We start from the raw sequence: 13,671 nt of genomic DNA on the forward strand, positions 1-13,671 counted from the left end.
AGTAGTAGATGTGATCTATATGGACTTCAGTAAGGCCTTCAATAAGGTTCCCCATGATAGACTGATTAGCAAGGTTAGATCTCAAGGCATATGGAGAACTAGCCATTTGGATACAGAACTTGCTGAAAGGTAGAAGACTAAGGGTGGTGGTGTAGGGTTGTTTTTCAGACTGGAGGGCTGTGACCAGTGGAGTGCCACAAGGATCGGTGCTGGGCCCTCTACTTTTTGTCATTTACATAAATGATTTGGATGTGAGCATAAGAGGTACAGTTGGTAAGTTTGCAGATGACACCAAAATTGGAGGTGTAGTGGATAGCGAAGAGGGTTACCTCAGATAACAACAGGATCTTGACCAGATGGGCCAATGGGCTGAGAGGTGGCAGGTGGAGTTTAATTCTGATAAATGTGAGGTGCTGCATTTTGGGAAAGCAAATCTTAGCAGGATTTATATATATTAATGGTAAGGTCCTAGGGAGTGTTGCTGAACAAAGAGACCTTGGAGTGCAGGTTCATAGCTCCTTAAAAGTGGAGTCGCAGGTAGATGGGATAGTGAAGGTGGTGTTTGGTACGCTTTCCTTTATTGGTCAGAGTATTGAGTACAGGAGTTAAGAGGTCATGTTGCGGCTGTACAGGACATTGGTTAGGCCACTTTTGGAATATTGCGTATAATTCTGGTCTCCTTCCTATCGGAAAGGTGTTGTGAAATTTGTAAAGGTTCAGAAAAGTTTTGTTGTTGCCAGGGTTGGAGAATTTGAGCTATTGGGAGAGGTTGAATAGGCTAGGGCTGTTTTCCCTGAAGCGTCAGAGGCTGAGGGGTGACCTTATAGAGGTTTACAAAATTATGAAGGGCATGTATAAGGTAAATAGACAAAGTCTTTTCCCTGGGGTTGGGGAGTCCAGAACTAGAGGGCATAGGTTTAGGGTGAGTGGTGAAAGATATAAAAGAGACCTGCGGGGCAACTTGTTCACACAGAGGGTGGTACATGTATGGAATGAGCTGCCAGAGGAAGTGGTGGAGGCTAGTACGATTGCAACATTTTAGAGGCATTTGGATAGGTATGTCAATAGGAAGGGTTTGGAGGGATATGGGCTGGGTGCTGGCAGGTGAGACTAGATTGGGTTGGGATATCTGGTCCGAATGGACAGTTTGGACCGAAGGGTCTGTTTCCATGCTGTACATCTCTATGACTCTATATTTTTGGGTGCTTTCCTAGTCAAATACTTCTGCATTCCACATATGGAGCAAAGACAAAATGTTCTTTTCAGTTAGATCAACACTAGAACCTAGGAGAATACTTGATCAAGGTATGGAGATAATTAAAGCTCCATTAACAAAATAAACACACTATCCTCATTTTCATGAGGGGGTGGTAAATACTTGATGGTTAGAGATTTGATTATTCAAATATTACAGAAGTGTTACAGAATATATGAATACATGGATAGGTAAGGATTAGAAAGATATGGGCTAAGTGCAGAGAAATGGGGTTAGTGTGGATGGACATTTTGTTCGGCATGGACCAGTTTGGGCCAAAGTGCCAGACTCCATGCTTTAGGGCTCTTATAATATTCACTTAGAAGGAACAAGTTATACTTTCAGTTTTTATTAAACTAATTGTTTGTGCCTAAGCCTAGACATTCTACTTCAAACTAGGAATTGATACACAAATATAGACAGCTATAGCTTAAATACAGAAGTATATTACTGACCTTACAACGCCATTTTCTAACCCTCCAGCAATAACATTGACAGATACACCTTCGGGTTGATTGGAAAAAGCTACTGAGCAGATTATTTCTCGGCAATGTACATGGCCACTGAGATCTCCATTTACTGTCCATAGCCTCAGGTCACTACCACCACCAACTGGAGGAAAAAGAATGTACAACTGAATTATTTTTCAGGGTAACCCATGTTACAGAGGACAAACTGCTGCGTTCACTGATATTAAAAGACTCAAAAGCTAAAGTGGATATTGGGAGAAAACAAAGAATTCAACAAAGGGGTAGTTAATCATTTTTCCTTTGGTTTTATTCTGTATTTTTAAAATAATTCCATATTTATTTAAGGAATCTCCTGTTCCTTTTTAACAGCCAGTTTCAGAGTAATGCCACCTTTGAACTATCCCAATGTGCCACTGTCACATCACCATTATAATATTTCCATTTTTTAAAAAGCCAATCATTCTTATAGTTTGAGATTTGTCACTAGAGAGAAGGGAAAGATGTCAGAATGAAGAATCACACCTACACAACTTATAGAACCATCTACAACTGTCTAACATGAGCCAACGATAGCGTGGGAATATAGTTCACATTGCATTCTCTGCCAAAAATAACAAGTATCCATAATCTGACCAGTTGAGAAGATATATGTTTCTGCTTACCGGAATCACAAACTGTTGCACTATCACCTGTTGTCTCACTCGCAGAAACTGCCGTCACTGGACTTTTATGTCCTGTTAAACTTTGAACATAGCACAACCTATAGGATAAAGAAAGCATAGACAGAAGTTCTCAACAGCTGTAAACCACTTCACAATTCACTATCTTTAAATAAAGTTATAAAAGTAGACATTGTTAAGTCTTGCATTAGAGTCACGATGAAGTATCCCTACCTGTGAGCCAACTTAACATGTTATAAATTATTCAGGGAGTGTATTATAAGGATGTAAAAGCACAAATAATTTATAAAACTTTACAAAATGTTGTCACGAATGAAGAATGTTAGCTATGAGGAAACACTCGATAGGCTGGAGTGCTTTGCTTTCAAACAGGAGAGATTGAGGTGAAATTTCAGCAAGGTTTATGAAATTATAAGTGGTCAAATAGGGAGGGCCTATTTTTAACAGCAGTGACAAAAACCAAGATGCAAACACTTAAAGTAATTGGGAGAAGGATTAGACAAGATTTTGTTTACTCAGAGGGGGTGAAAGTCTAGGATACTCTGTCTGAAAGGGGGTAGAGGTAAGAAGTCCTCAATGGATCTAAAATTATTTGGATAAGTACTGCATCTGAACTGTTGTAAGTTACAAGCAACAACTGTAAGATAGGATTAGGCTAAATACATATTTTGTGACTATAATTTCTGGTGATACAGAATCTAGCAATCACTTTGGTCCTGTATCCCAATACATCAACCTTCAGTGAAAGAAGATTAAGCCACTGCTCTGAACCTAAGAAAAGCACAAGTCTTCATACATAGGAATCCCATCTGCTGTGGTAAAGTCATCTCATAGAATGAAACATGTTACACCAGAAACCTCCTTTTGCCACAAATGCAACAATTCCTCTGCCTCGATGTAGCTGTAACCCAGCAATGTCCCCAGCGAAGGTGGAATTTCAACACAGAATCACCCAGCAGAACTCTTCCCCGTCCCTTCATTCTTTCTTCGCTTCTTATCTTATCTCTTATCATTTGTAAACTAGGAGATGACGATGATAATCTCTCCTCCCAGTGAATCTTTCCTCTTCCCAAACTTCAACCCTCCCTTTCCTCCTCTCCCCCTTCCTTCCTGTGAACAAGCACTGATTTGTCATTCACTGAGACAGGAATAGGCCACTGAGATGTCATTGAACCTGCACCCATTCATGGCTGATAGAATACTTCAATTCCCTTTACCCAAAATTTTCCTATAAGCCTTTATGTTTTTAATGATGAAACATTTATCAAACTCTACTTTAAATATACTCAAAAACTGAGATTCACAACTTCTGGGCTAGAGAATGTTAAAGATTCACCACGACCAGAGTAAAAGATTTTCTTCATTCTCTCTTTCACTTGTTGTTACAGAAGTTTCTATATCAAATACTTAAACATGTGGTCGAGTAGTTTAAAGGATGTTTTCATACCTGTTCAAATCCCATATAATGCAGGTCCCATCCTTGCTGACACTGATTAGAATACTGTACGGTTTGCAGACACACAGACTGGTTACTTCATCAGTGTGCCCAAATAAGTGGACTTTTGTTTCCACTTCAATTTCTGAAGACTAAAGAATGGAAACCAAAATGAGTTATCAGTGCACTATCTCACACTTAAATATATACTTTCCTGCACTTCTGTTAATCACGACACAGCAAACACAATACAGTAAAGAAACACATGGGAGAAATCTTTCACATCATATTACATCGCCTCTAGGCATCTCATAAGGCGTTACAGTCAATGACATACTTAAGAAGCACAATCACTCTTTTAATATAGGAAATGCACAGACAGCTTCAATAGTTCAAACTGCCTACCAGATAATCTCTATGTTTTTATTTGAGGGATAAATTAGCCAAAACACCTGGAAAGCTCCCCATTCTTCTTTGAATATTACGACGGGATCTTAAAGAACCCGAAGAGGGCTCTTGATTTATTGTCAGACCTGAAAGACAGCATCTCTGACAGTGCAGCATTTCCTCTGTACTGCAGTGATAGTGTCACCAAGAATACATGAAGTTTTGGAGCATGGCTGGAACACACAATTCTCTGATCCAATACCAGCTTGTATTTATGCAGGACCTTTACAGTAATAAATTGTTTCAAACAGCTTTACGTAAGTGTTGTGATAACAAGATACAACAAGCCATAGAAGAGATTTAAGGGCAGATGAACAGAAATTAAGTCAAACAGGTACGTCTTAAGGACTGAGGTGGAACTGGAGATATGCAGGAAGACATTCTTGAGCTTGGGGACCTGAGCAACTGAAGATGCAGTCACCAATGATGGAGCAATTTAAATTGGGAATGCTCAACAGCCCTGGTTTAGAGAGGTGCAGATATTGTGGGAGGGATGTCAGGCTGGAAACAATTACAGAAATTTCTCAATGGTCAACCACTCCCTATTTAAAAATCATGAATGAGCATTTCAAAATTTCAAAAGGAAGATAGGGTTAGTTAGTGAACACATGGAGAGAAAAGGATTTAGTCTGAGTTAAGGCATAAGTTGCAGAGTTTTTGGATGACTTCAGTTGAGTGGCTATGTGGTGGGAGTCTATCTCGGATTTCATTGAAATAAGCAGGTCTGGCAATAACAAAGGCATGGATAAGGGTTTCAGCAGCAGTTGAACTGAAGCAGATGTAAAGTCAGGTGATGTGTTGGACATGGAAATGAATGATAATAGTGTGGACTTGGTGGGGCGAAGGGCCTGTTTCCATACTGTAGGGCTTCTATGATATGTAGCAGAGATGTGCTTGAAAGCTTATCTCATGGTAAAATATGACACCAAATTGTGAACAGTCTGATTCAGCTCCAGACACTTGTCAGGGAAAGGGATAGAGTCAGTGACCAGGGAACAGAGACAAAGGTTTTGGTTATTCCAATAGTTAATTTAAGGAAATTTCTATTTATTCAGTACTGCATATTGGATAACTGTATGACAATATTAGGGGCAGTAGAGGTCAAGAAAGTAGCATTAAGGTAGATTTGGTATTGTCAGAGTATAATGTGAAACTGATAACATATTTTCAAAAATGTTATCAAGGGGCAGGACATAGATGGAAGCAGATGATGATATGCCAGAGCTAATCTTGCAGGAGCAAGAGGAGAACTACTGTGGGAGGCAAGGAGGCAATTATAGGGGTTCTGATTCAAATTTTTAATTCCTCTCTGGCCATAAGGGACATATCAGAGGACTTGAATACAGCTCATATGATTCCACCTTTCAAGAAGGGTAGTAGGGATAAACTAGGAAATTAAGACTAGTGAGTACATCTCAGTCATAGGGAAATTACTGGAGAGGCACGGTGGCACAGTGGTGAGCACTGCTGCCTCACGGCACCAGGGTCCCAGGTTTGATTCTTACCTCAGGCGACTGTGTGGAGTTTGCACATTCTCCCAGTGTCTGCATGGGTTTCCTCCGGGTACTCTGGTTTCCTCCCACATTCCAAAGATGTGCAGGCCAGGTGAATTGGCCACAGTTGTTAGATGCATAAGTCAGAGGGGGGTGTGTGCATGCATGTGCCCATGTGTTTGGTGGACCAGGGATTGTAAGTACATTTGCAGATGACACAAAGACTGGCTGAGTTTTTAATACTAAGGAAGAAGGCCTTAGATTACAAGAAGATATAGATATGTCAGTCACATGGGCAGATGGAATTTAACCCTGAAAAGCATTAGTGACGCACTTTGGAAGAAGTGACAATGGGGTCATTAACGAATGGCAGGACATTAGGAAGCTCAAAAGGAACAGAGTGATCTTGGGTGCTTGTCCACAGATCCCTGAAAATGTGTTGCTGGTTAAAGCACAGCAGGTCAGGCAGCATCTCAGGAATAGGGAATTCCCTGAAGTAGTGGACAGGTTAACGGGATGAGTAAGGCAGCATATGGGACACTTATCTTTATCAGTCATGGCATTGATTATAATAGCAGGGAGCCAATGGTGGAGCTGGACAAAACTGGGGCCTAGGCCACAGATGGAGTACTGTGTGCAGTTCTAGTTGACTTTCTGTTGGAAGGATGAGATTGCACTTGAGGAAATTCACCAGGATGTTGCCTTCGATGGAGCATTTTAGCTATGAAGGAAGGCTGGATAGGCTTGGATTGTTTGTTTCAGAATAGAGAAGGTGGATGGGAGACCTGATTGATGTGTATAAGACTATGAAGGGCACGGACAGGTGGTTAGGAAGCAGCTATTCCCTTCCGTTGAAGGATCAATAACAAGGGAGCAAAATTTTAAAGGGTCAGAGGTTTAGAAGGATTTGAGGAAAAGCTTTTCACACAGAGCTTGGTGGGAATCTGGAATGCACTCTCTGGGAGTGCAGTAAGTGCAATAATCCTCATAACCTTTAAAAAGTACATGGACATATCATAACATTCAAGGCTATGGGCTGGAAAGTGGGATCAGTTGTAGATAATTTAGTGTAAATTCTACAACAGTGGAGAAGGGCTCGTGTGGGTCAGTTATAGGCTGCATCTGGAACTGCTGAATGTTATGCTGAATGAAGGTCTATAGGCCAGACAATTAGCGTTTTGAAAAGATAGAAACAGATTTTCAGGGACTGATGCAGAAGGTGGATGAAGTGGGATGCAGGTGGAGTGCTATGTAAGAAACTGATTAGGGGGGACTTCACATGTGATTGATACAATGGAACCAACAAGGCTACATGAGATGGAAGAGTACAGCTGATCAGGCAGTATCCAAGGAGGAGAGTTGACGTGTCAAGCATAAGCTCATCAAGAATGTTCATGAGATGGCAAGGCCAATAGGATGACATGAATTGGGTTTTGAGAGTTCGCATGGATTGAGTGATTCATGGAGTACTGGAGGATAATGATTAAGATGGGTTGAAATCACCTTGGATGAGAAAATTAGCATGGCACTTGAGTGTGTACTAAAGAACCGATCTTTAAATGAGAGGTGAAGGAGTGAAATAAAGCAGAATGTTCAAAGGAGGGCAATGTGCTGGAGGACTAATGGAACAGACCACAGTGAGATTTGATGATAAAAGCCATGTAAAAAGTGAGGTCTGCAGATGCTGGAGATCAGAGCTGAAAATGTGTTGCTGGTTAAAACACAGCAGGTCAGGCAGCATCCAAGGAACAGGAAATTCGACGTTTCGGGCCAGAGTTTCCTGATGAAGGGCTCTGGCCCGAAACGTCGAATTTCCTGTTCCTTGGATGCTGCCTGAACTGCTGTGCTCTTCCAGCACCACTGATCCAGAATTTTTTAAAATCAAGTCCATGATGTTGATATAATCATCCATATGAAACTCATGGATTGCAAGATTTTTGTTCATGAATGAATAACTTTCAAAAGCGAGGTCGGGAGAAAAGCAGTGATAGTTGATCCACTGGCAAAGTCCAAAAGGTCTAGAGTAACTGGAATGAGTTGGGAATGAAATAGGCTGAGTGGGGAGGTTAGGAAGAGAGTAGATTAGGGTAGTTAGATGGTTGCCTGTAAGCAAGTAGGTAGTGAGAGTTTAGATGGGCCCCTCAGAAGTTGCTAACGGAGGCAGACACATCTAAGAGAGGATCAAGCTTTGTACAGTAACAGTGTAGGAAGGCCAAGGGGTATGCAAGGATTGTTTGAGATTTACAAGACTGAAGAGGGGAGAAATTAAAGAAGGTTTTAAAGAGGTTAAAAACATAAGACTTAAGCAAATGTGACGGCAACACAGCCATGCCTAATGGTATTCTGATTTTAATAAAATCCCGAAAGAAAGCAAAACTTTTTAGGTTAAATTTTCAAATAGTGCAATAACATTAATTACCTTAAGTAGAACAGTAAGAAATCTCTTTAATAATTACAGGCATATAAAGTTAAAACCTAAACCTAATTTCATACACACACACACACACACACACACACACACACACACAAAGTATTTTGTACACATACCATACTGCTGGTAAATCTGTTTGAGTACGCAATAACCACTCCAGACTTACTGCCAGTAAAGAGCTGACAACTGTCAGGCACCCATGCACAACTTGTAACCTGAAAAGGAGCCATCAAACAGACTACTTACAATCAGATTCAACAGGAGATTGTAATCCTAAGACATTTCTCTTAAAATATAACTTGATTATAAACTTTTGGAAAATAAAAGAGATTTACATCTATATGCCAATCTGTCTTTTGTTCAGCATGTTGTGAAATTATTAGATAGATTTACATGACTTCGTGAAAAACCATGTAAGTAGAGTGGTTAGTTACTGCAGAGCTAACGTTTGGCAAAATCAAGATACAACACAGGATGACAACACAAAGGGCTATTTGGCCTGTAAACCCTGCGTTGGCTATCTGAACATTCTATCCATTGGATCCCATGCTCTACTCTTTATCTATAAGCCTGAATTTTTTTTTCCAACTATATCTGACTCTCTTTGAAATTATTGATTTGCTTTCATTACCCTTCTGGACAATGCTTTAGAGCAGAAAAATTATTCTTTATCTTACCAAAGTTTCTTTTTATGAATTATGTTAAACCTGAGTTTTCTGTTAAGCAACCTTTCTGCCAATGAAAATAGTTTCTTCCTCTTTATTCTATCTTGATTAATTTGCAACTTCTACTAGCTCCCTCTTTTAACCTTTTCTGCTCTAAGGAGAATAACCCTTGGTCTAAGTTGTCCGCATATTGAACTTGAACATTGCTGAAGAGAGAGCCATGTTGCTGAAGGTTTTTGTATTGCACTCATTAAGACAAAAACAGGAGTGCTAAATTTCTGTCACAATTATTTAAACTACAGGAGAAAAAGAGTACTGATTGGTTGGCAAGTTGACTCTAATTGGCTTTGGTGTTCCCATGTCAAAAGCAATAAAGTTCCTAATTTCCATGTAATTCAAGGCACACATAAAGCTATAACTTAGCCCTCATCTCTGGATAATTCTGATAAATCCTCTCCAAGACCTGGACATCTTTCCTAAAGTGTGTTCCCTGAAAAGTATATAGCTGAGGTCTTAATGAGTGATTTATTAAGGTTTAGAATAATGTTCTTAAGTATGTATGTGTGTGTGTGAATGATGTTGCAAAGGAACAACCTGATGTTGGGCAATTTGATGATTCTGAAGATAATGATATGGGTACATGAAGAGAAGTCATTGCTGTAAGTACTTTCAGTGGACAGGTAAGAGGTAAGGAATTTGTACTAGCTTAAAAAAAAGTTCTTCCCTCCATAAACTTGGTTTATGTTATCATTAAAGGTATCCATTTTCTGTTGCACGTGTATTTTTTTCCTTATTTTTAACCACGGTTGATTAAAAAGCAGAAATGAGGAAAGAAGTTTCTGACTGAAAATAAATTTTAAAAAATTAAGCCTTTATTTTCTTAGTTATGGAATATACTTCATACCTGGTGTAAAGGAGAGCACTGAATGAAGTTGATGGGGGGCTCACTTTGTTTGCTTTTCAATCTTAGCATGTTATCAGCATAACCCCAACTCAAAATAGCAGACCACTGGATGTCTGTACTGTGCATACTCCGAACACCTAAAATTAAGGTGGAAATAAACAAGATATCAGGCCTGAGAAAGCACAACTATCAGAAAAAACCACAGATAGAGGCGCATTTTCATATAAAAGAGTTTTTTGTTAGTGGGGAGGGGATAACCTGATAAAGGTATTTAATATTATGAAAGGAGTTTGATAGGCTACATACGGAGAGATGTAATTACAATGGCAGGGTGGGGGAAATCAATATTAGGGATGGATGATCATTTCAAGAGTAGCTCGGAATATAACTGCAATTTTAAAGTGGAACTCACTACCATATAGAGTAGTAGTTGCAAATAGCCAAATGCATTTAAAGGGATAGTAGATAAACACAAGAGCAAGAAAGGATAAGAATGACATGGTGATAACTTGGATGATGAAAAAGTTGGAGGCAGCTTGAGATGGTGCATAAACCCAAGTCTAGACCACTTAGTGCCTTGGCTGAATGACCTGCTTTTCTGCTGATTATGAATTCCTGAAATAATTGTGCAGAGAAGAAATGCTATAAATCCATTCTATACCTTGCTCCTTACTGTATATCATCATAAGGCAAAATTTCTTTGATAGACCACAAATGGCTCTGGTTGGCAATGCTAATAGCGATCCAAACTGTTCCCCATGGGGTTGACAGAAGCAAACTACAGGATCTGGTGCACTGGGAGATCCCACGTACTCGCCCCACTTCAGTCCTTGAATCCATGGCAGGGGACTCTGAAACAAGAGACCACACATTAGAATAAACAATGGATCAATTCCTGCAGATCTCAAAGCATTTTCACCCAAAACAGACTTTCATTTATGGTTAACAATGCTATGATATTAGTAATCACCAAGCCTGAAAACGAGATTGTTGACAATTAGCTGCTTAAATTTTGTCAGGGTTTTAAACAAAGGAAATTCTTCACTTTGAAGAGCAAAATATCTATGTATCAACTGATATTTGTTTGTTCACATTAAATAAAAGTATATGACCAACCTAAAAGAAACCTAGCAAAAGTGCAATCAAGAAAGCAAAAAATTTAGAAAATACTCAGGTTCACCAAAAATTAGAAGATGGGTTGCAGTTTTTTTTTGTTTAAAACAGATGAGCTGCACTTTCTAGTGAAAGTCAGAGTAGTTACTGATACATACAACATGTAAAACTGACAGGCAGGGAAAGACCAGCTTCTAACTTTGTAAACAGAAGCACCACTTAGAACAGAACAGACAAGACTTTATACCGGGTAGACAACTTCCTTGGCTTGCTCTCTGCTCTCTCTGAAAGCAAATTGCACGAGGAGACCCATAGCTGCTGGCAGCTCCCCCTCCATTGAGAGTCTCGGCCCATGTCTGCTGGGATGAGTAGTTGTGAAGAGCTGCCGAGGGGTCTGCCCATAGGTCTTGATCATAGTCTCCAGGGCTCGTCTTTGAACTGGGTCTTCAACAGCCGATACATCCATACCAAAGTATGTCTATAATAAAATATGAATCAATTGTAAAATCACTTAACATATTTATTTCTACATTTATTGGTCTTAAAATAAACATCCGTTCCATGAAGGGCATGCCATTATGAGGCAACTGAAGATAATGTACTTTATTATATACTTAACTGCTCCAATTTATTATGATTTGGAGATGCCGGTGTTGGACTGGGGTGTACAAAGTTAAAAATCACACAACACCAGGTTATAGTCCAACAGGTTTAATTGGAAGCACACTAGCTTTTGGAGCGATGCTCCTGATGAAGGATCACCTGATGAAGGAGCGTCGCTCTGAAAGCTAGTGTGCTTCCAATTAAACCTGTTGGACTATAACCTGGTGTTTGTGTGATTTTTAACCAATTTATTATGTTTTTGATAGATTATGTATCAGTGCAATCTCATGGCAGTATGGTGCATCAGGAAGGCCAATCTCTAGCCAGCAGCCACCAGTGAGGGTGCAGCATGATCCTAAGATATTGTTTAACACTGAAGTGTATTCAGGGTGTTATGGACTAGACCAGTCTCCTTCAAAATATTTTGAGGAGGTAGCTTAGACCCTAACTTCCTCTTATTTTAAAGGCAAATGTAATATGCTGTGTTCCAGAGACAATTTGATTAGCCAAACTACTTGATGTTAAACAAAACACCATTTAATTAAACATTATAGTTAAAAATACGATAAAACAGAAAACTTAGAATAACAACTCTATTGGAAAAATTAACTGAATAATAGATTCAGTAACTATTACTAATTAACTATTCCATTGTGTTTCTTCAGTGTGAATTGGCTTTAACACAATTGAAGAATTTAGACCATTATTTGTAAAACACAAACTTTCCTTACCTGTATTGGCTACAAGCAATTCTGACCCCATTAGTTTAAATGGTGCTGCTATAATGTGGTTTTCTTATAACATGAGATTGCACAAGAATGGAATTATTGTGTTATATCAGAACTGACTGTAGTAACATCCCATAAACACACCTCTTGGCAAAAAGGCAAATTCAGAAAAATAGATTTGTCTCATAGGTATCCCAGCAGCACAAACTATAGCTGTAACTGCGAGGGGGGTGGTGGTGAAGAGATAGGTTTGATTTCTTCAAAGCTCCAGTAGCTTCTGCCCTGTTGGGACTCCAACAGCAACGGCCTAAACCTAAGCCTAAAAAATTTACAAAGAATACTAGAAATCCTGTTCTGAGGGGGATAGACACACCCATCCAGACTGCTTCCAATGTTTCAACTTGATAATAAAACTTAAGGCCTCCCAAGCTGTTTACTTATAGGTCTTCACTAGCCACCTTCATACCCCTATCTTAAATCTGGTCTTTCAAAACAAGAAGGACAAAATAACCTCTTAAAGCCACAGCATCATCACAAGGGACAGCAGAGATCTCCAATCAATGGAATAGAAACTGGCTGGAAATGGAAACACCATTGACCCAAAACAATGTGCCAAATTTTCCCAAGCTTGTGGAGGCAGGTTAGGAAAAGATACTATGAGAAATTTATAGAGCTTCAGATTGGCCACATGAAACATTTCTTTCTCTGGACAATCTTGCTATAAGTAGGGCCAAATCAATACCATGTAATGTGTCATTTGGAGGAAAGGTGGTGGCATCATTGGGATTTTTCTGATGTCAACCCAGTGCCCAAAGACTAACGTCTTTGCCACTTACCCCAGCACAGACCTGCTCAAACATGATGACCACAATTGTGGTAACGAGGCAGTCTGTGGAGGGGTTTCTATCTACAGTGATGGCCAGACAGTGTGACTAGGCTCATTTTTCTTTTATAAAATAATTTGCAAAGCTGCATACAAAATCTTCAACCAGGTGCCTGGTCTTCCTATCTTCCTTGTACGGACATTGCTTCCAGAATGCCTTTTAATTTGCTGACTACAGGAATGGAGTAATGGTGAAAGTCTCACCACGGTCAAATATCGGTAGCTGAGATGTGGTTGACACTGGGATTGCAACCCTACTGGGACAATTCAATCCAATAACTTTCACTATCCATAGACTGTACCTGACATGCTGCATATTCACAGCATTTTCTGTTTGAATTTCAGTAAATCTATTTCCCTCTCTCCACGTAAAATTATCCTTAAAAGTCCCAGTTGCAACAGTTTTTCTCAGTAGTAATCACAGATCTATAGATATATTATCTTGATTAATCAGTATAATCGTGGATTAACATTTGTCCAATTTACAGGTCATAATTACCCATTATCAGTATAAATATCACATTAGTTACCAAGAAAACAACAATATGTTCAAGTAATAAATCG

General features: G+C 39.4%; 1 protein-coding gene across 3 annotated transcripts in view; it reads right to left on the bottom strand.

Moving 5' to 3' along the window:
• Nucleotides 1-13,671, bottom strand: part of lyst (lysosomal trafficking regulator) — a 338,776-nt gene that overhangs the window by 11,455 nt on the left and 313,650 nt on the right. For all 3 annotated transcript variants that reach the window (XM_060852679.1, XM_060852671.1, XM_060852686.1), the window contains 7 exons: nt 11,141-11,371; nt 10,442-10,631; nt 9,781-9,917; nt 8,328-8,426; nt 3,853-3,992; nt 2,388-2,485; nt 1,711-1,867 (listed from right to left, as the gene is read on the bottom strand). In XM_060852679.1, the coding sequence (XP_060708662.1) occupies nt 1,711-1,867; nt 2,388-2,485; nt 3,853-3,992; nt 8,328-8,426; nt 9,781-9,917; nt 10,442-10,631; nt 11,141-11,371 (1,052 nt within the window). The remainder of the gene's footprint in view (nt 1-1,710; nt 1,868-2,387; nt 2,486-3,852; nt 3,993-8,327; nt 8,427-9,780; nt 9,918-10,441; nt 10,632-11,140; nt 11,372-13,671) is intronic.

The sequence above is a fragment of the Hemiscyllium ocellatum genome, chromosome 3 (assembly GCF_020745735.1).
Source record: "Hemiscyllium ocellatum isolate sHemOce1 chromosome 3, sHemOce1.pat.X.cur, whole genome shotgun sequence".
Classification (NCBI taxonomy): Eukaryota; Metazoa; Chordata; class Chondrichthyes; order Orectolobiformes; family Hemiscylliidae; genus Hemiscyllium; species Hemiscyllium ocellatum.